This window comes from Brachyistius frenatus, unplaced genomic scaffold, assembly GCF_029030835.1.
Source record: "Brachyistius frenatus isolate BFR_SWC_R1_liver_20210118 unplaced genomic scaffold, ASM2903083v1 Contig_2, whole genome shotgun sequence".
Classification (NCBI taxonomy): Eukaryota; Metazoa; Chordata; class Actinopteri; family Embiotocidae; genus Brachyistius; species Brachyistius frenatus.
Window position 1 is genome coordinate 4,437,556 of NW_027210601.1, and position 21,054 is coordinate 4,458,609.

General features: G+C 45.3%; 1 protein-coding gene across 2 annotated transcripts; it reads left to right on the forward strand.

Annotated features, from left to right (window-relative positions):
* The first annotated feature begins 215 nt into the window (after positions 1–215).
* Positions 216–20,964, forward strand: LOC138618754 (serine/threonine-protein phosphatase 6 regulatory ankyrin repeat subunit A). 2 transcript variants are annotated; one of them, XM_069694700.1, is made up of 29 exons: positions 216–312; positions 8,851–8,934; positions 9,761–9,839; positions 11,018–11,088; positions 11,670–11,870; positions 11,956–12,043; positions 12,137–12,279; positions 12,438–12,545; positions 12,629–12,733; positions 13,264–13,342; positions 13,512–13,626; positions 13,868–13,950; positions 14,032–14,095; positions 14,367–14,435; positions 15,315–15,455; positions 15,581–15,692; positions 15,793–15,819; positions 16,164–16,238; positions 16,370–16,571; positions 16,711–16,798; positions 16,968–17,085; positions 17,297–17,516; positions 17,613–17,700; positions 17,790–17,873; positions 17,966–18,114; positions 18,199–18,281; positions 19,167–19,249; positions 19,354–19,445; positions 19,556–20,964. In XM_069694700.1, exons 1-29 carry the CDS (start codon positions 286–288, stop codon positions 19,852–19,854), a joined length of 3,177 nt encoding a protein of 1,058 aa, XP_069550801.1. In that variant the 5' UTR covers positions 216–285; the 3' UTR covers positions 19,855–20,964. The 2 variants fall into 2 exon arrangements, with proteins under 2 accessions (XP_069550801.1, XP_069550790.1); XM_069694689.1 differs by lacking the exon at positions 216–312 and adding an exon at positions 6,229–6,799.
* The last annotated feature ends 90 nt before the right edge of the window (positions 20,965–21,054 follow it).

A 21,054-nucleotide genomic window follows, 5' to 3' on the forward strand; every position in this document is an offset into this window, starting at 1 on the left:
CTTGAGGACTTAACATAATTGTTTTGAATGTCGTGTTTGTGGTGCGTTTTTAGTCCCAACTTTATTCCCGATTTGTCATTTTTGATTGCGTCCCATCATGTGGTGACAGGAGGAGGAGGAGGAGGAGGAGAGGATTTCACTCCGCTCCGGAGAGGCTGTTTCTGTCAGTCCCCCCCACCTCCACCCCCACCACCTCCTCCACCCCCACCCCCCCTCACCCCCCCCGGTGAACATACAGTAACTCCCGGGCGAGTTATTGCCTCCTTTCAGCTTTATCCGGGGAACATGGCTGTGTTGAAGATACAAGAGCAGGTAACGTCACCTATCTAACTAACGTTTAGTCAGCCGACCGAAAGGCGTTTCACTGGATGTAGTTTAAAGTCAACGCGTTGTCACGTTAGTTAGGATAGCCAAACTTTACTCGCGTTAAACCGCGTCTTTATGTCTTAAACCAGTCTGGTAAATGGGGGAAATAAATGCCGAGCTAATGTCGCGTCGTTCTTCTTCATTAAGTCAACTAAACGTCTGACGCGTTAGCTAAACCAAGCTAGCGTTTACCAGTACAGTAAACAGAAAAGCAGGTCGCGTAGGAAGCGAACGTCACGTGACGTCACGTCCACGTCCGCGTGACGTCACCTGTTTGCCTCAACGTCAACTTTTAGTTCAGTTTAAACGGCTTAAAAAGTCAAATCAGCGGCAACGCGGCCGTCGGTGGGTCTTCGGTGCTTTTGACTGTCGCTCCGCGTGGCGGTGATGGACGGGTGAGCACAGCTGGATGTCTCCGAGGTTACCGGGGTGACTAACTTGCCTTTTATGAATGCTCATTACAGCTGTAACACACCTTACACATTAAGTAAATACGATCATAAATCGGACCGCATATTTCCCGAATTTAACGGACTTCAAGCAGGTTTTTTTTTTTTTTTTTTTTCCGCCGGTGGACTTTGCTCTGTCAGCTGTCTGTCTCGGCTTCCCGCACATGTTCTCCAAGGGAAGGGGGGAGGGGGGGCAGTCACCTGTTGCTGGAGATGAGAAAGGCTGTCGGACTGAAGTAGCAGGTGGTGGCGCTGGCTCTGAACTCCACAGCTGCGCTCACGAATGAGACACTATCCACACGCTCAGATCAGCTGTTGTGAACACCACTGCCTGGAGGGCAGTGAGACCCAGTGGGCTCATTCATTGGGAGATGAACTCGGTGGTGGAAGAAGTATTCAGATCCTTTTACTTCAGTAAAAAAAAAAAAAAAAAAAGAGTGACAATGCGATGGTGTAAGAATGCTCCATTATATAAGTCCTGCAAGAAAAATCCTTAAGAAGAAGTAGCAGCAAAATGTTGTTAAAGTATTAAAGAAAAAAAAAAAAAAGTACTGGTTGGGTCCCTCTGGCTGACATCATTAGATTATTAATACAGCATCAGTGTGTAAGCAGCATGTTCGTGTTGTTTTTGCTGGAAGTGGAGCCGCTTTGATCCGAGGAATCGTCTGACGAATACTGGGCGAGGAAAGAAGAAAAACACTTGTCAGTTTTAGGACTTTTAGGATCTTTGATGCATTTGGTGAGATATTGGATCATTTGAAAACATGCGAGGTTTAGAGGAAAATGACTACTGGGCGGAGCTGTTAACAACTCGTAGACATGTAAAATGTGACCTTGACTAACGCACTGCTTTTTGTAAGACATCAGAAGCCCCCCCCCAAAAAAAGGTTGGAAACCACCGGCTTATCTTTTAGTGTGTTGTATTTTAAAAGCTTGTTATATTATGCATTCACTTTAAAAGTAGGTAAAGCTGTCAGATTAATATCGTGTTGTAGAAAGTACAATATATTTATTTGAATTTAGTGGAGTGGAAGTATAAATTAGCCTCAAATGGAGATATGCAACTAAAGTAGAAGTACCTTAAAATTAAAAAAGCACAGTACTTGAGTAAATGCCCTGAATTACTTTCCACCACTGGTAAATCCTGGATTACATTGCTGTTGCTTTACTCGCAGAAGTTATTTTGTTATTTATAGGATCTCTTTATTTTATTTTTCTTATTTTCCGCCGTATGTCCGTCTCTATTAAATGTAGTCAGCCAGTCCCATTGACGTGTGTTTGCATGTTGTACGACATTCTGAAGGAAACGAACAAAATACTCACGTCTGTGTACGGATGTGCTCGGACAGGTTGGATGCAATTAGGAAAAAAAAAAAAAAAAAATCAGTTAGCCAACATTTGAATCAACAGAAGAAAAACAAATTCTCTTCTCCTTTTAATATTTTTGAACTCGGGGAAATTGTCCTGCTGTCACCGTTAATCAGACACTACTCGCAATTTAAAGCTGCCTCAGCTTTACTTTCAGCTTCTGGAAACTTGACGGTTTAGCATTGTTTGTTGCATTTCACGGAATACGTGATTTATCGGAAATTGTGGGGATAATGATGAAATGAAGATGGGGCTTAGAAATCCTGTTATGTGTTGGTTCAGAATTGGCTTAAATGGATCTAAGAGTCAGTGAAAATGTGAAATGAATCAAAGTGGGTCAAGCGATTGTGCCGCCATGTGGCCTGTCCTGGACTAACCGGACAGTCATCAGGCGTGCAACAAACGGAAGAGTGTGTGGTTAGATCCCCCCTCTCCATTCTCCATTGTTCTGTGTGCTGCTTGCTGACGGATAAAATGGACAAAGAGACAAAAATAGTCACACTGAGAGAGAGAGGGCTGAACTGGAGACTTCTTCCCAAGGCCTCTGTTTGTCCACTAGAGGGCGTCCTGTTGCTTTGGAACATAACAGAGTGTCCTGGCAAGGTGATGGTAAAGAGGTTTTCTATGTTTAGAATTGTCCGGGACTTTTCGGAAGTGTCTTATGATTTAATGCATCAGCAACATGCCGGGAACCTCCAGTAGCCAAACATCCTCTCGGCTCCGTGCAACATCTCGTTTGTTTGTGCACAAGTGACGTGTACGGTTCATTTACGGCCCGACTGGTTTAGGGTTCCTTTTGTTTTTACTGACGGGTTTAAGCAAGTCATTGATTCTGTTGAGTCGATGTGCGGGCTCACCACACAACCGCGTCAGAATTGTTACATAATTATTGAATTATCGCAATTATTGAACTGACTGAAACCATTTTGCACGATAGTTGCAACAGTTCCCATTCATCTGTATAAAAACAGCTGGATGAAACTAACAGAAACGTCACATTTCTATCACAATTTCCACGCCATTATCTACCGTTTGAAGTTTACCTGGCACTCTATTAATGATGTCATCTGGTTGCACCGCTTTTCTTCTTCTTCTTCTTCTTCTTCATAAGTTGTACATGTATTAAAATATGATTAGGCTTATACGATAATAGTGGCAAAAAAAAAGGACGAGAAAATGTCATAAATCCTAACAACTCCGATACACACTGCCAAGCTCAACACTGGGTCATCGTGCATCCCCAAAATGTGTTTTTAAAACGTAAACTATATAGGCAACAACAAACTTCATACAATAGCTAGATAAACAGACAACGCTACACTGAATGCATCATTTGCAGTAAAATTCATAATCAAGTAAAACAACTTAAAAGTAGCAAATTATACAAACTTACATCAGTTCAAATGAATTTAATGTGAGTTTGCATTACGTCGGAGCGTGCAATGTATAGCGGGTCATGATGGTCCGAGTGTACATGCCATACATGTAGCAAAAGCTTTTAATAGACATTACACTCCCTTGATCTATAAAAGCGTTGAAGACTCCAGTTGTCAGCATCTTATTTGCTGCTGTCTGCGTGAGTTATGCGTGCCAACACACACACACACACACACGCGCGCGCGCTCACTCGCTCTCTCTCTCTCTCTCTCTCTCTCTCTCTCTCTCACACTCACACACACACACACACACGCTGGTCTTTGTGTTTCTTCACTGGGATTACATTACACTGCATCCCGTTGCTGGCTGAGAGCAGAGGTCATTGCGAGCCTGTCCACTTTCCCTTCGCACATGCTCACCGTCCCGTCAGGGCTCTCATGAAGTAGCGAGTGGGTTGAATGAAATTGTATTCATGATAATATTGTGACTACTTCATCTTGCTGTTGTTGTTGTTCACCTTCCGCATGTGGGCCCTGGTATCCCAGGTCAGTATTAACGGAGCAGGCATTTTAGCTTTGCTTACCTGATGGAGACACAAGCCCAACACTTTTTTTTTTTTTTTTTCTCAGTTTTTTTGTTGTCAAGATTGTCGTTGTTCTGCTTGTTTGTTGTTGGCACTTATATACCCTATGTCTTTTAGTCTATGCTTTCTCTGCTTGGCTTTTCTGTTCACTGCTGATTATATGTTTAAACGCACGAAGACACAAGCAGTTTACAAAAATACTTCTTCTTTTTTGTTTTTGTTTTTGTTTGGCATATTACAACAGATCTCTTTTGTAAATATCTCTGGGCTGCATTGCTGAGAACATCCCCAGCGCTAGCGAGTGGGATAGACAAAACATCGGTTGTTTGTTCATATCTTTCTTTTTCTGCGCCTTTGATAAAAATCTGTACCGTCAATTGCGGCAACAGAAAGACTGCAGGCTGTGTTTCATATTAAGATTCTTTACGGGAAGTCCATCAGACTCAAAATTTCGGCCCGCAGAAAGACTCCATCCGAATGAATCTCTTTCTGTCGTTCGCCTTCCCTTGCACCGTCCTTCCCTCTGAGTTAATGGGGTTGTGTTGCTTGGCAAGATTGCTCTCTTTAGGATCTGTGTTGAATATGAAGGAGACTGAGAGAGACACACACACACACACACACACACACACACACACACACACACACACACACACACACACACACACACACACACACACACACACACACACACACACACACACACACACACACACACACACACACACACACACGTACAGACTGGTCTTGTTAGCTACCCTCAAATTCTTTGGCAAAGCCAGTTTGTTCCAGTTCCATAATGAGGAGATGGGGACTTTTGAAGCTATGCCACCGATACACCAAAGAGGATAGTGGAACACGCATACATCTACACACGCACACACACACACACACACACACACACACACACACACACACACACACACACACACACACACACACACACACACACACACACACACACACACACACACACACACACACACACACACACACACACACACACACACACACACACACACACCAATCTGGGATCCATTTTCTTCTGTTCTCTCACAATTACAACAAGGGGCCTCTTCTGTTTTAGCACCAACTTTATGAACATGCAGGCCACTTAAATCTTTAGTGAAATTAATTCTAAAAAGAGCACCACATTATCGCAGGCATGGTTTTGTTTTACCATGTGATGTTGTGGTTACAGCTTTTTAAAAGCTTAAGGCTTGGCCATTTAACAAAATATAAGAAGCGCTTTAAGTTTTTCTTTCACTTCAGTGCCTCAAAGTCCAATAACAAACATAATCGGAGCCTTGTTGGATCAGCACTAAATCCATAAAACAGGCGTCGGATCAATCATATGATACAGTTGTAAACATTCAGATATCCAGACAGCGTCAAAGCTCTCAGCAAACAACATGGCATTGGTTGCTGAGGATAGCAGGGTTTAAAAAAAAAGAAAAAAGAAAAGAACGGAGAACGTTGCACCATCATTCTCTCTTTCTTACTCTTGGGCAGCACCCCTCATACCCGTCAACATGCGCGTCTTGGGGATCAGCACTGTCCAGGAAGTTGACTCGATTACAATTACACATCAACAACAGGCCCTAACTTTCTTTTTCCATGTCATTTCTTTTATGCTTCGGCTCATCTTTATTTCTATTTCTTGACTTTCTCTGTCAACTTTCCCCTGCCTTCCAGTTTGCACCCTTTCTGCCCTTTTTTTTTTTGTTTTTTTTTGTTCTTTGCTCAATTCATCTTCAGGTTTCTTTGTATTCTGTAATGCTTTTGGTACCTGCCTACCATTATTCTCTCTCTCTGTTTCAACCCACCCTTTTCCTTTCATTTTTGCTCTTTCTCTTTCTCTTTCTCTCTCTCTCTCCCCCCTCCTCCCCCTACTCTCCCTCTCTTGGTCTCCTCTTTTGAAAGAGCTGCTGGCTTCAGCAGTCTGCCTGAAATGAGCGACGCACATATACACTGGGTGCTGCCCCCCCCCCCCCCCCGTCTGCGCTAATCACAGGGTCTGCGCTCGTGTGTGTTTGCATCAGATGTGTGTGTGTGTGTGTGTGTGTGTGTGTGCGTGCGTGCGTGCGTGCGTGCGTTCCTGGCTGCAGCACAGTAGCGAGGATATGAAGCTGCCTGTGTGCTGCTAGGCAGCCCGGGCTCATTCTGCCGCATGCCTCTTACCGCCACCATTACGCAGAGGAATTCCCTGCCGTCTCCGCCGCTGCTCCCACCGAGTGCGAGTGTGGGTTAGAGAGAGGAGCAGAAGAGACACGCTGCAAAGCAACACTGACAGATAAGAGGACAAAGCTGGATTTCACATTGGATTGTACGTGACGACGTGCAGCGTTCGGTTTGCCGGGAAAGCACCATGTTCACGGGATTTATCGCTGACCTTTGTGCGCCTGGACTGCGCACATATGCGGGAAGGGACACGGTGTATTTATGAGTGTGACCGAGAGAGTGGGGTGCGCGATTGCGTGGCGTGTGTGAGCGTTTGTTCCTGATGCGGTCAGAGCGGGCCAGCCGTGTGTGTATCGTGGTGCTGGAGGAGGTAGAGGAGGATGAGCCCTGCTCTTCATCCCCACCTCCTCGGCCCAAATCATCCCCGGACCGCAGATCCCATCATGCCTCTGGAAAGGCTGCCGCTCAGGACGACAAGGTGAGATGGGGCCCTCCTTGCTCGGTTCTTTCTGGACCGAATTTGAGTTTGTTGAATCTTCGACTCGTGCGGGTTTCGCCATGTTTCAGGTTTTTAATCTACAGTTTTATGTTTAAATGACAGCAATGACTCGGATTTCAAACAGACCGCTGCACTTCTCATACCCGGCCTAAAGTTCAAATCTGTGCTCAAGTACATACTTGCATGTCTCATTGTAGCGGAATACAATGAGCTGCTAACACGTTATCCAATACTATATATAGCTCCAGTCTAGTCCTGCCATATGAGAGGACTGGTGGTTTGTATGGATTATCAGCAAAGCCCGGTCTATGTGGTATCCAGTGTTGGATGTATGCAGAAGAAGCCGACCATTGGAACATGTTAATAAGTCTTTTCATCTCATGAAAGCTGCTCTTTTGAGGAAAGGAAGGGGACAGCCAGAGAAGATGTGCCTGATCTGATGACAGGGGTTGCGCTCGGGTTCTGCATCCTCCTCCTTTGATCTCTGACATTGTTTCAGTGGTTGTCAAGTGTAATAGGCACGAGACAGATGCTAGACAGACCCACTTATTTTTAGTTGGGGAAAAAAATGAGAGAGGCTGAGAGTAAGGTGCAGACTGACATCATAGTTCTTGTACAGTCCTTAGTACTACCCGTACAGTACTAAGTGGATACAGTAAATTGAATTGAACTTAACCTTGGCAGGCCTCTCCGGTGAAAAGGGCCTGTATGTGGAAAAATGCTTAGCAGTGAGATGGACATGGTGCTTCAAACGACTTGACATGCTTTATAGATTTCAAAAGAGTGAATGGTAACTTAATATAATTCAGAAGGGCTTTGAAATTGGAAGATTCCTACGACCTACCCAAAATCAGCAATGTCAGTGCTTTTATGTTTGTGTAGTTTGTCAGTGCATGTTTGATAATGTTGCAGCAAATTCAATTTTCTGAGATCAATTCTATTTTCCAGATTAAATTCTGAAACTAAGTGCTTATTCAACACTTTGAAAGAGGGAAACCGTTTGCATTATTTATCTAATGCTTGAGTACAGTGATTATATATAGTCAAATCTGTGTTGCTGTAACGTTATAGACGAAAAGTGACTCATAATTAAAGCCATGGTAGGGCAGTTTATTGTCTAGCAATATAATGTAATACTGAATATCTGTGTAACCAAATGTTAACATGAAGACAGAACTAGTATTCTTTAAGATGATGTAGCAAACGGTATTCAGCGCAGGCCAGACTTATTTCTCTTGCAGCTGAATTTGCTTATAGTTTGAATTTTAACATCGGTGTTCGAGGAGCAGTCTGTTATCCAAGACAAAATTCAAGTCACAAAGACAACAAGTTCGCCATGAATGTGAAAACATGTCAAGAGTGCTGTATTTTGAGCCAAGAATCCAGAGTTGAATTGGGAGCTGAAAATAGTTTGACTTCACTTTAACCTTTAATTTGAATGCACTGGTCTGGTCTGTTGTTCCCCACTAATACGCCTGGAAGGTTCATCATGACTGCAAAGCTACACTGTTTTTCATTCAGTTGGAGCGTCCTCCATCTGGTGTCATTTGTCATCTCTTCTCAAGAACATTCACACGGTTTATACCTTGTTTATATTTTCCTAATGTTGTGGAGGAGACCAAATGCTTTTCTTTTTACAGATGGCCTTTTTTTTAATTTTTTTTTTTATTGTTGGTCACATTTAAATCAAAAGTCCTCACACTACGTGGCAAGAGAGCGCAACTTTAACCACTCACAGACCGACTCAAGCATTTGTGTAAGGTGTGCATGCGTGCACATGTTGATGTGCTGCATCCTGCAGCTGCTCCTTTCATAAACAAATAGGTGATATACAGCCATTTGTGACCTATGGCTCTCTCCCAGCCCAGGATTATACTGTGTGTGTGAGACTCCTCCATCTGTAACTCCCATAACTCTCACTGATAACACAGTTGTCAGCAGAGAAAATTACTGCCTTGCAAATTGAACATGGAGTGCTGTCCATCAGCATTTTCTCATCTTTTTATTTTTTTATTTTTTGGTCTCTGAAGCCATCTCTTCTAAGGGCCATCTTCAACGTGGACCCAGATGAAGTTCGTTCCCTCATATTCAAGAAAGAGGACGTCAACATTCAGGTGAGTCACACTCTCTGCTTCAGGTTGACTGGCTTTCACTCTGTAACAAGATTTCACACTTGTACATCAGCTGAATTCCCCTGATTTTCCTCCTGGTATCGAGTATTTGATGGTTTTGTTTTGTTCTGAGTGCCTCCCTGTGCATTTCTCAGTGACCTCACACACACAATATAAACAACAGCAAGGAGAGCAGCAGGCTGCAATTGATCTGGGTTCCTCCTGATCGATTGACTGACTGAGTGCGCCTTCTGGTATCTTCCTACAGTCCCCTTCTTATATTGCCGTCAACTAGGCAGGACACGTGAACAAGGACATAACTTTCTCCTGCTCTCTCCTGTTTTTACCCCCATTGCGTCTTTCTAAATATATTTCCTCAGTCTACACCCCGCCCCAGCCCATTCTTTGTTTTTACTTCCTGTGCCTCTGTGTCTCTGTGGGTCTATAGTGCTAGGGTCATCACACTGAATCTCCCTGGAGTCAGCAACACTGGCCCGGGCCTATTGCAGTCACGTGACATTTGTTTATAGCCCCACTTTGCTGATTGCTCTCTGCTGTGCTGAAAGAGAGAAGCGGGGGTGAAGCAGCAGGGTGTGATGGAGTGAAGTGAAGAATAAAAGTGAACAGATGATAGACTTTTCTCTCCTCGTGGCTCTATTCTCATGTTTCCTGTGGTCTGCAGCAGTGTGAGGTCTATGGATTTAGTCTTGGCATGTGATGTATGCACTTGCAGATCTTGATGTTTGTTCCTATGTCTTCGTGTTTGGGTGAAAGAGAGAAACGACGCCCATGCTTAAATCTGTGTTTTTGTTTTGTAACCTCCTCACAGGACAATGAAAAGCGGACCCCGCTGCACGCTGCAGCCTACCTGGGAGATGCTGAGATCATTGAACTGCTCATCCTCTCAGGTAAACACGACAGCCCTGCCCTGCTCTGCTGGCTGCAATCAATCCGATTAGCCATCTGCTCGATTTCATTTCCAACTAACCACCAGCATCAATTGTATTTGAGAGCTTACTTACAAACTGGCTGTCAGCAAGCATTCCTGGATGCATTTATTTCACCACGTGTTTCAGCTCTCTGTCCATATTAGCGCTCCTAAATTCTATGTATTAGTTCCTCTGACTTGCACTGCAATGTAGCTGAAACTCGGCCGTTTACAATCCTCCTTAAAACAAGTCAAAAATCCATTTGTTTATTTTTAATGCAAGATCATTTTTCCACTCGATTCTTTGTTTCAGGAAATTGTGAAGGTGTGTCACTAAAATTCTTAAAAGGTGAAACAAAATTGTAAACGGGATAACTAGCTTCCTGTTTTCAAAAAGAAAAGATAAATCAAAAAATTGGGCATTAATGCCAAATTGAATGTCTTCAGTGCCATGTTGTCCTTTGCTTGTGTCTGACTACTTTACTTTGTCCCTGTTCCGTCGAGCTCTGTGCTTTTCCTGAACTCTCCAAAGGGCCCGCCTGTTTCTCATCCGCACGTTGCTCCCTGTGGTTTCCGGGCCCTGCTCGCTGCTCTGAAACTGTCACTTGGTGACTTGTGACATTTCTTGTGATTTATCAATCATCTGATAGGGATCCTCTCTGGCACTGACTTGGCTCTCGGTGAAGTGAGCTAAGCATGACAGGAGGAGGGGCTAACACTGGCGTAACGTTAGAGGAATGGAATGGTCGCGCGTGTGTGTGTGTGTGTGTGTGTGTGTGTGTGTGTGTGTGTGTGTGTGTGTGTGTGTGTGTGTGTGTGTGTGTGTGTGTGTGTGTGTGTGTGTGTGTGTGTGTGTGTGTGTGTGTTTAGTGTTTCTCAATAATGTGAAGAGATAGCAACAGGTGCAGCTTCGGGGCTATTTTAACCCCCAAGCCATGCCAAAGAGGTCCATGGGAATTGTATAGCTTCCTGGCACTGTTGGCTCACCCCCTTCCCACGTGTCCTGTAAAAAAAAAGAAAAGACCTTTTGAATGTCTGCCTTCAGCTCTGTTATGTGTTTCCAAGTGTTTTTCACCATGTCTGCCTTTTGCTGTTGCCTTTGTTGGCATTTCTTTGACATCTTCTCCTTCCTCTCTCACTCTCCTTTTCTCATTCGAGGAGCCCGAGTTAATGCCAAAGACAACAAGTGGTTGACTCCTCTTCACCGAGCTGTCGCCTCTTGTAGTGAGGTAACACATTACACAAACACACATGCTGACGTGTACTTTGGTGACTGCACTGCAGCTCTGACTCAGTTCTCCTGGTCACAATGAATAAAATGTGATGAGTCTCCCATTCAGGTTATTATAGATTTTCCGACGATGGACGAGCTCCTGTTTGACAATACAAATTCTCTGCGTGAACTTTCCCCAATGATAATAGCACTTAAAGCATACATAGAAGATAGTTTATCTATTTTTTTACTGGCAAGAGTTGGAGAAATGTGTTGCTGTTATGATCAATTTGACACATTTGTACAATCTGGCCTTAAAGGGGCAAATGGATAAAACCACTGTGCCATGGTTGATGTTTGATAAACCTTCACCTGTTCTGCTTGGTCCTGGGCAACATGCCTAAGCTAACACAGCCCCTATGTGTTGTTTCACCTTCTTTAATGCTATTTTTGGCATGAAAGCCCCCTAAGAATAGCTAAGAAATTTTAAAATTGCCCTCACAGCTACTTGCAAACGCTGGCATGTAACTTTGTTTGAACACCTAACAAATAGGCCGTCTGTGTGCACAGTCTTACCCACGTTCACTCTCGATTCAGGACGCGGTGGCAGCGTTGCTGAAGCACAGTGCAGATGTAAACGCTCGGGACAAGAACTGGCAGACGCCGCTCCATGTAGCAGCTAGCAACAAGGCAGTACGCTGTGCCGAGGCTTTGGTCCCGCTACTAAGCAACGTCAATGTTTCTGACCGGGCAGGACGCACTGCCCTGCACCATGCTGCCTTTAGTGGACACGTAGAGGTCGGTCCCTTTCCTTTATATATGCGCACAGGCAAAAAAACAAAAAACAAGACACCTATTTAATTTGACCTTGTGTGTGTGTCAGATGGTGAAGTTGCTGCTGTCCAGAGGAGCCAACATTAATGCATTTGACAAGAAGGACAGGAGAGCCATCCACTGGGCAGCTTACATGGGTAAGCTTCTTGTAATGTTGTGCTATTGCGCGGTCATCTAAATAAACTGGACGAGTGACTATGGCTCCTCTCATTCTCACCCCTCTGTCTCAGGCCACCTGGAGGTAGTGAAGTTATTGGTGGCCAGTGGAGCTGAGGTGGACTGTAAGGACAAGAAGGCCTACACACCGCTACATGCAGCCGCCTCCAGTGGCATGAGCAGCACGGTGCACTACCTGCTGAGCCTGGGTGTCCACGTCAGTACACGTGCAGACACAAACACGCATGCAATGGCAATGTCCTTAAAATGTCTTTTAATGTGTCGTGATCCACATGAGCTGAATTCTTAACTGTATACGTCCATTATTTTCAGTCAAAAACCATACATAAACCCAGATTGTTCCTCTCCGCGTAGGTGAATGAGGTGAACACTTACGGAAACACACCTCTCCATTTGGCCTGCTACAATGGACAGGATGTGGTGGTGGGTGAGCTCATCGAGGCAGGAGCCAACGCCAACCAGGTGTGTGCGCGTCACTCTTAACCTAATAGTGGAAGCATGGAATCTGTGTGTGTATAATTGTGTTATTTGGTACCTTGCTTCAGGTGAACGAGAGGGGTTTTTCTGCTCTCCACTTTGCTTCCTCCTCACGGCAGGGGGCGCTGTGCCAGGAGCTCCTATTGGCCCACGGAGCTCACATCAACTTGCAGGTGTGTCTATATGCAGATGCGCTTCATTAAAACCCACAGATTAGCTGATGAATGGAATTTGCTTTACATTGATACAGCTGAAGTGGGTGTATATACAATGCTATACGTCGCCTGTATATATTATCAAAAGAGCATATTATGACATGCCAGCTCTTACCAATGTGCATCCTGCTCTGTATCTAGTAGAAAGCCGAAAGGACAGTGTTGTTAACACTTTGGTAAGCAGTGATGGAAACTGATATTAGGTCCCCACAGCCTCAAGATGCAGAGCCATATGGAAGATGGAGGGGGAGGGTTGACTCCCTAAGGCAACAAGCTGCTCAGGGATTATTTGTGTGGGTGTGTGTGTGGTCCACAGGGAGGTCTAAGAGAGCTTCTGTTCATTCTAAGTTTGAACTCTACAGTACAAGACCCACAGTTTAACAGCAACCTACACGGGTACTTTATTGTTCCTCTACTTGTACCACAGCACTAAACATTGTAATTGTCTTCTCTGCCTGTCTCCCCTGTCTCTCCATCCATCTGTTCAGAGTAAGGATGGTAAGACTCCCCTCCACATGGCAGCTACACATGGAAGGTTCTCCTGCTCACAGGCCCTCATTCAAAATGGTGAGAGCCCCTGCAGTGTGCTGTCTGTTTCATGCATGGATTCAAATGAGCTTGCATAGCAGGGTAGTGATCATACATGTCGTGTATACTGTATGTGGTGTAGCATTATTTGTTTTGAGTGTTTCAATCAAGGAAACATACATATAATACCCCGTATTTATGTGTGTAGGAGCTGAGATTGATTGTGAGGACAAAAGCAGAAACACTGCCCTCCACATTGCTGCCCGATATGGTCATGAGCTCATCATCACAGCACTCATCAAACACGGAGCCAACACCGCCAAGTCAGTAACAACCGATATTTAACCATCTGTCTATCCTCCCACTTTGTATTATCTATGCTTTAGTAATAAGCAGCACAAATAAAAATGGGACAGTCTGATGACCGGAGATAGTTCAATTCAGGTTAAACCTTTCTTGAAACCTTTCTCACTTTCTTTCTGTCTTCAAAAATGCTCCCACTCTCCCACACCGCCCGTCTCCTGTCCTGTCTTGACTTGTCTTCTTTGCCTTTCATGTTTTCAGGAGAGGCATTCATGGGATGTTCCCTCTACACCTGGCAGCTCTCAGCGGCTTCTCAGATTGCTGCAGGAAGCTGCTGTCCTCAGGTACATTCATGCTGACACCATTCTCGCCAGTGGAATCACCTCGCTGACACCCACACTGATGCTGATTACATATTTGTGCAGGGTTTGTCATCGACACCCCTGACGACTTTGGAAGGACCTGTCTACATGCTGCTGCAGCTGGAGGGTGATTATTCTTTCTTTCTGCTTTTTTTTATTGTTTTATTTCTGCTCTTCTTTCTCTGGTTTCTTTATTCCTCAGTTAATGGCATTTGATTCATTTTTCATCTTTTCATATTTTAGGACGTATTTGGGTGGAATCTAAAATGACTTCTTTGAGTGTAACGTGTTTAATGAGTGACAGAAATGCACTGATATATCTTCCTAGCGGTTAATTATAATGCAGCTCATTAGCATGTGAAGACAATCGTCACTGATGAAGTTGTCTCTCCAACCAGAAACCTGGAGTGTCTGAACCTGCTGTTAAACATCGGAGCAGACTTTAACAGGAAGGACAACTTTGGGAGGTAAGCTAAAGCTTGTAAAGTTTGTATGGTAGGTAGGTAGGTAGTTACTTTCTTTATTAATCCCCAAGGGGAAATCTTTTCGTTACAGCAGCATTTATAGATACAGGAAAGCAGGAAAATCACAGTAAAAAATATTAAATATAAAAATGCACAGTATATACAATAAAGTAGAATAAAATAAAATAGAATAATTAAATTAAAACTAACTAAACAATAGTGCAATTTTTTAATTTTTTTTTGTCAGTATGTCAGTTGTAACAAAGTAAAGTTAACTGAGCAATGTAGCAGCAAGTTAAGGCTTTCTTATCTACTGGCATGATTTCTGTCGGTTACAGTAACGGTATGTAGCGAGCCAGAAGGTCGACACGAATATAGAGACCCACAAAAACGACCTACACGCGGAAGGCAAATTTACGAAAAGTAATTGCAAAGAATTGTTTAACGACACAAAACTCTGCTCTAATTAGCATGACCTAAATTCATCATGAAGGGGTTTATTTTTGCGCTGAGCAAGTGTATCTCTTCCTTTCTCTTCCTTGCCGTGTCAAGTGACTTCAAACCTACTTCTCGGAGCGCTCAAAAACCTCCGACTTTCCTAATCAGATTAGGAATATCGTCCCAGTTCGACAGCCATTCAGGTGTATTTTCCCACTCTGAGCTTGGATCTTTCCTACTTCTCAGTTGCTTAAACGCGGCAAAAAAAATGTCAAAATCAAACTAAGCGTATGGCGTAGAAGTTACAACAGTAGTGCCAATATGGCTACGAGAGAGAAATCAAAGAAGAGCTGCGGACGGCGGTTAACTGTGGACCACAGTTTGCGGAGTAGACGATGAAGTTCTCATCAATTTCGTTCGTCTAACACCCCCCCCTCCCCGCAGGGCTCCACTTCACTATGCATCGGCCAACTGTAACTACCAGTGTGTTTTTGCCCTGGTGGGCTCCGGGGCAAGTGTAAATGAGCTGGACCAGAGAGGCTGTAGCTCTTTGCACTACGCTGCTGCTGCTGACACTGATGGAAAGTAAGTTCTCCTGTGTGGCAAATACACAGTTTATAATTGCATATCAAAGTATCGTCAGAGGAAGGCTTTTGTTTGAAAAAAAAAAATACAAATACAAATACAAATAAATCTCTCGTCTCTGGCAGGTGTGTTGAGTACCTGTTGAGGAACGATGCTGATCCAGGAGTTCGAGACAAACAGGGTTACAGCGCGGTGCACTACGCCTCGGCCTTTGGACGCACACTCTGCCTGGAACTAGTGTGTAAAGCTGCTGCACCGAGTGAAAATATCGTGCGAATGTTGTCCATGCCCTACAGAGTAGTCATGATCACATAAACATGTAATGTGTTTCTTTCAGATGGCGAGTGAGACACCTCTTGACGTGGTAAGAAAGACATTTCAATCAGCCGCTGTAGCACCTCCAGCTCTTACATTGATTGTTTTTCAGTAGCTCCCTCTGTCGTGTGCGTAGGGGCTCCATCAACTGCTGGGCAGATGAAGCCAACGGGAAACCTCTTGCGTTTTATTTACTGGATAACAATATTCAGGCAAATGTTGAATGCATTTTGCAAGAGATTTCTTTTTACATTTAATCTCCTTGTGGCGCACACCTTCACCATGCCCCCTCAATCTCCCATGCAGCCGCCTTTTATTGTCTTTTCAATAAATTCCGTGTGCGCAGATCTGCATCTGAAATGAGTAACATGCAAAACCACCTTCCTGTTTCAGTTAATGGAGACATCAGGAGCAGACGTCCTGAGCGACTCGGAGAGCCAGGCCCCCATCAGTCCACTCCATCTGGCGGTGAGTTGCAGGATCCGTCGGCGTGCTTGTTTTTGACTGCATGTCTTTCCACACCCCAGGATTTCACTGGATCTGCCATCTTCGACGGCACATTCCCGTTAAACAAGCAAGTGTGTCCTCCATCCGCGCAGGCTTACCACGGACACTGTGGAGCGTTAGAGGTCCTCCTGTCGTCCCTGCTGGATGTGGACGTTCGCAGCCCAGAGGGACGGACCCCCCTCAATCTGGCCAGCTCCAGGGGTCATCAGGAGTGTGTCTCCCTGCTGCTGCACCACGGCGCCTCACCCATGACCCGTGACTACATACACAAAAAGACAGCCATACACGCTGCAGGTACACATACAGGCAGTTTTAACCGTGGAAATCTGTTTGGATGCAACAACACCTTCACCTGAACTTGCTGTTGCTGTCGAAAAAGAAATCAAGCACCAGCATGTGTGTGTGTGTGTGTGTGTGTGTGTGTCTGCCGTAGCTATGAATGGCCACCCAGAGTGCCTGCGCCTGCTCATGAGCAACAACGACCAGCACATTAACGTGGACGCACAAGACACCAACGGACAGTGAGTGTGTATGTGTGTGCGTAGACAAAATGGCTTAAGCTGGAGGCTTTTCTGTGAGTTTATTGTGTTACTGTTTTGTTTGACGATGTTACTTTAATTGCTTTCAGCTGAAAACTACATTCAATCAACAATCTCGTTGCGTTCTGCCATATTTCCACTTTGTGTACAGGACTGCATTGATGCTGGCAGTGCTGAGTGGACATACGGAGTGTGTGTTCTCACTGCTCAGTCAAGGAGCCAGTGTGGAGAATCAGGACCGGTGGGGCAGGACAGCGCTGCACCGAGGGGTGAGATAGTAACACACACACACACACACACACACACACACACACACACACACACACACACACACACACACACACACACACACACACACACACACACACACCACAACTTAAACTACAATAATTCATTTCTTATACATTATAATATATGCTTTTACGTTCAGATTGTTTGACATTATGCCTATTTCTAATGTTTTTCCTAATTGGCACATAGGCTGTGACAGGCCAGGAGGAGTGTGTGGAGGCCCTCCTCCAGCGGGGGGCCAGTGTGTGTGTGAGGGACATCCGGGGCCGCTCCCCTCTTCACCTGGCGTCTGCTTGCGGCCGTGTGGGTGTCCTGGGTGCTCTGCTGCAGAGCACCGGCAGCTCACACACTCACACACACCTGACTGACAGCCAGGGCTACACACCGCTGCACTGGGCCTGCTACAACGGTACGGGGACACAGTAAGACAGAACTTCTCTGTTCTGTACGAAGCCACGGCGAAGTTGTTTTCACATCCGTTTCTGTCCTTCCTCTGTTTCGTCAGGATACGATGCGTGCGTGGAGGTGTTGTTAGATCAGGAGGCGTTCAGGAAGATTAAAGGCAACTCGTTCAGCCCACTGCACTGTGCCGTGTAAGACAGTGTTCGTCTGTATCGCCAATTGTTTTATGAGTACCGGATGCGGTGTAAGGATGTGTGACGGGGCGTGTTGTGGGTTCCAGGATGAACGACAACGAGGGAGTAGCCGAGATGTTAATTGACGCTCTGGGTGCAAATATCGTCAACACCACCGACTCCAAGGGCAGGTGAGAGACGTAAACACACTCCATGTTCCGTTGTGCGTTGTCCGGGCACCGACTTTGTTCCCACATTAACGCTGACGCCGGTGTCGACGCAGGACCCCCCTTCACGCTGCAGCTTTTTCTGACCACGTGGAGTGCGTTTCCCTTCTCCTGAGCCACGGAGCTCAGGCAAATGTTGTGGACACACAAACGAGCAGGACACCGCTGATGATGGCAGCTCTAAACGGACAGACCAATGCCGTGGGTCAGTATACTTCGCGATAAGCTGTCGGCACCTTGATTTTTTGTAAACCGTTCACATGCAATCATCTCTGCGCGTTTGTGACAGAAGTGTTGGTGAGCAGTGCTAAAGCCGACCTGACACTGCAGGACACGCACAGGAACACGGCGTTACATCTGGCTTGCAGCAAGGTAACAACCATTCAGAGACAGGAAATGACTGTTGGAAAGGTTTACTTATCCCACACAGTCGGGACTTTCTTGCGTAGTTGTAAATGTAACAAAGGATTTCCACCAAATGTTTAAAAAAAAAAAAAAAAGAGAGAATTTGTCCTACGTAGAAAGCTGTTACTATGGTTACTGTGTAAATTACGGACTTGAACAAGTCAGAGTGGACATTTGTTTCTTTTTTATGTCTCTGCACCGGAGATAGCCATAGCCGCAGGCATTATGTTTTTGGGGGTCGTCTGTGCTTCCGTCCTTGTGAACGCGATTTCTCAATGACGCCTCTAGGGAATTTCTTCAAACTTGGCAAAAACACTTACTTGGCAGCAACGACGACCTGGTAAGATTTTGGTGGGCAGAGGTCAACGTCGTCGTCGTCACCTCACATTGACCCATGTTTGTTAACGCGATATTTGAGGAAGGCCTGGAGGGAATTACTTCAAATTTGTCGCTAGAGGTCGGCTCCAAAAAGCCCCCGACTCCAAAGACTCCCATTCAACTGGTCACATACAATTCTATGTCGATACAATTTTTCCACAAGTTACTTTGCTTTTGCTAGCTAAAGTCGCTTCTTATTAGTTTTCCGGCCTTGCATCTGAAAATAATCCTTCTTATAATTCATTCGAAAATAAGCTTCACTCAGCTGTTTGTTTGTTTTTTTTTTTTTTTGGGGGGGGGGGGGGTCGTGTCTGTTTGAGTGACAGGCTTGTGGTGCAGTCAGGTTACAGCCATCGGCGGGTGAAACGTAGTCTCGCCGGGTTTCATTGCAGCAACTCTACGTTCATATTATGCGTGACGAGTACAATTTTTATTTGTTTTCATTTGCCCTGTCCGTCACTTCGTTCCTGTCAGGGTCATGAGACGAGTGCCTTGTTGATTCTGGAGAAAATCAGCGACAGGAACCTCATCAACTGCACCAATGCTGGTCTGCAGACGTATGTAGCATTCCCAAGGAGCAGACAATCAGCTGTTCAGCAGGGTAACCTGCTGTAAACTCGGACTGGACTCCCTTTAATTCTGTACCTCCTTGTGCTCGCAGGCCCCTGCATGTAGCGGCCAGGAAGGGATTGACGGTGGTTGTCCAGGAGCTGCTGGGGAAAGGAGCCAGTGTGTTAGCCGTGGACGAGAACGGTCGGCTTTCACCCCGCTTGCTTTAGCACACAGCCACTGTTCAGTCGTAGCTCCTCTGTGAAACGTGAACGGTGTTGTTTTTTTGTCTGCTTCTCTCTTTTTATTCCCAGGTTACACTCCGGCTTTGGCCTGCGCTCCCAACCGTGACGTAGCCGACTGCCTGGCGCTCATCCTCAACTCGATGATGCCCGCCTCCCCCGTGGTCACCATCGCAGCCCTGCCCGCGCTCGCTCTCACTCAGACATTCATCAACCACCACCCGACCTCCAACCACGTCTCCAAAGGCGTGGCCTTCGATGCCCCACCTCCCCTGAGGCCCGACCACGCCTCCTACTGCAGGCCGGAGCGCCCGCTGTCCTCCGTCTCTGCGGACGATGAACTGAATGACTCCGATTCAGAGACGTACTGAGGACTACTGGACAGAGCCCCACAACACTGGCAGAGCTAGCCAGCCACTCAGGAGCCTTAATAGATCACTGACAAGAGACTAAAAGAGGGAGAAAATAGAGCAGGTTATTTTTAGGTAAGCTTCTTCAAATCTAAAAATAATCCTTGTCCTAAACCAGATGCTTTTTTTTTTTTTTTTTCCTTAAGGTGCATACAGAAGAAAATCATGTATGAAAATGTAGAATAAGGTGAGTACACACTATATTGTTTTTCAGACAGCATCACTGTATGGTCAGTATCATGGCCAGTCTTTTTAAGCTTAAAACTATGATATATATATATATATATTTTATTTTTCCTTTTTAAAGTGGAGTGGTTTTAAGCCTTTTCAGAGAATTTTTCCCTCTAATTGACTAGAAGAACATCTACTGAAGAAAAGCTCAGAGGACTTGCTTTCACGGCACGATTGTCAAAAGACAAAACCAGAGGGACAATCTAATGGGACCAGCTGAATATGTGTTATCCCTACTGTAGTTTTGAGGTTTTTTTTAAAAAAGTTTTTTTTTTTTATTATCCGGAGTTCTTCTCTGAGCCGTCACGGCAGACACACCGATGACTGTCGAGCTCAAGGACATCGCTGCGTCGGTGATTAGGAGGCACGTTAGGATTCCCGGGAGAGAAGGTCATTATTGAGACCTTTTGTATTTATTCCAAGTGGAGATTGAGTCCTTGACAGCTGATGCTGACAGCGGGTGGATGCGAGACCCGTTTGCTGTACGACTGGTTCAGGGGCCGGTTGAGTGACAGCCTGAGTGAGAGGCCCAAGAAATTGTTAAATTGCAACGCTGTAACTACATAATGTCCGTGTTCTGTACGAGAGACGGGGGGGACGGGGAGGACGGGGGGGACGGGGGACGGGGGAGGGAGTTGCTCACACCGTGTGAATGTGTGAGAGTGTGTGTGAGGGTGAGGGTGAGAGTGTGCGTGGGAGACGGAGAAAGAAAGAAACTATTAAATAAATATTGCCTTTTTTTTAGGATTATGCAACTTTCAGGCAGAGGATGAATGCTACTTGGTGCAATGTTTGTAAAGATGAAGTCATAGATTAATAAAGATATTTGTTTTTAATTTATTTCAATTCGTTCACGTCTTGACGGCTGAATGCCCGAACTGGTTTTGACCGGAACATCTTGTTTCGATTTCTCCCCGCCGCACATCGACT

Bases quoted from the DNA above. Each gene is read 5' to 3' on its own strand.
- LOC138618754 (XM_069694689.1), top strand. From the start codon at position 6,644: ATGCGGTCAGAGCGGGCCAGCCGTGTGTGTATCGTGGTGCTGGAGGAG. The intron at 12,734-13,263 runs GTGTGTCTATAT...CCATCTGTTCAG, and splicing joins GAGCTCACATCAACTTGCAG to AGTAAGGATGGTAAGACTCC. The intron at 17,517-17,612 runs GTACGGGGACAC...CTGTTTCGTCAG, and splicing joins GCACTGGGCCTGCTACAACG to GATACGATGCGTGCGTGGAG.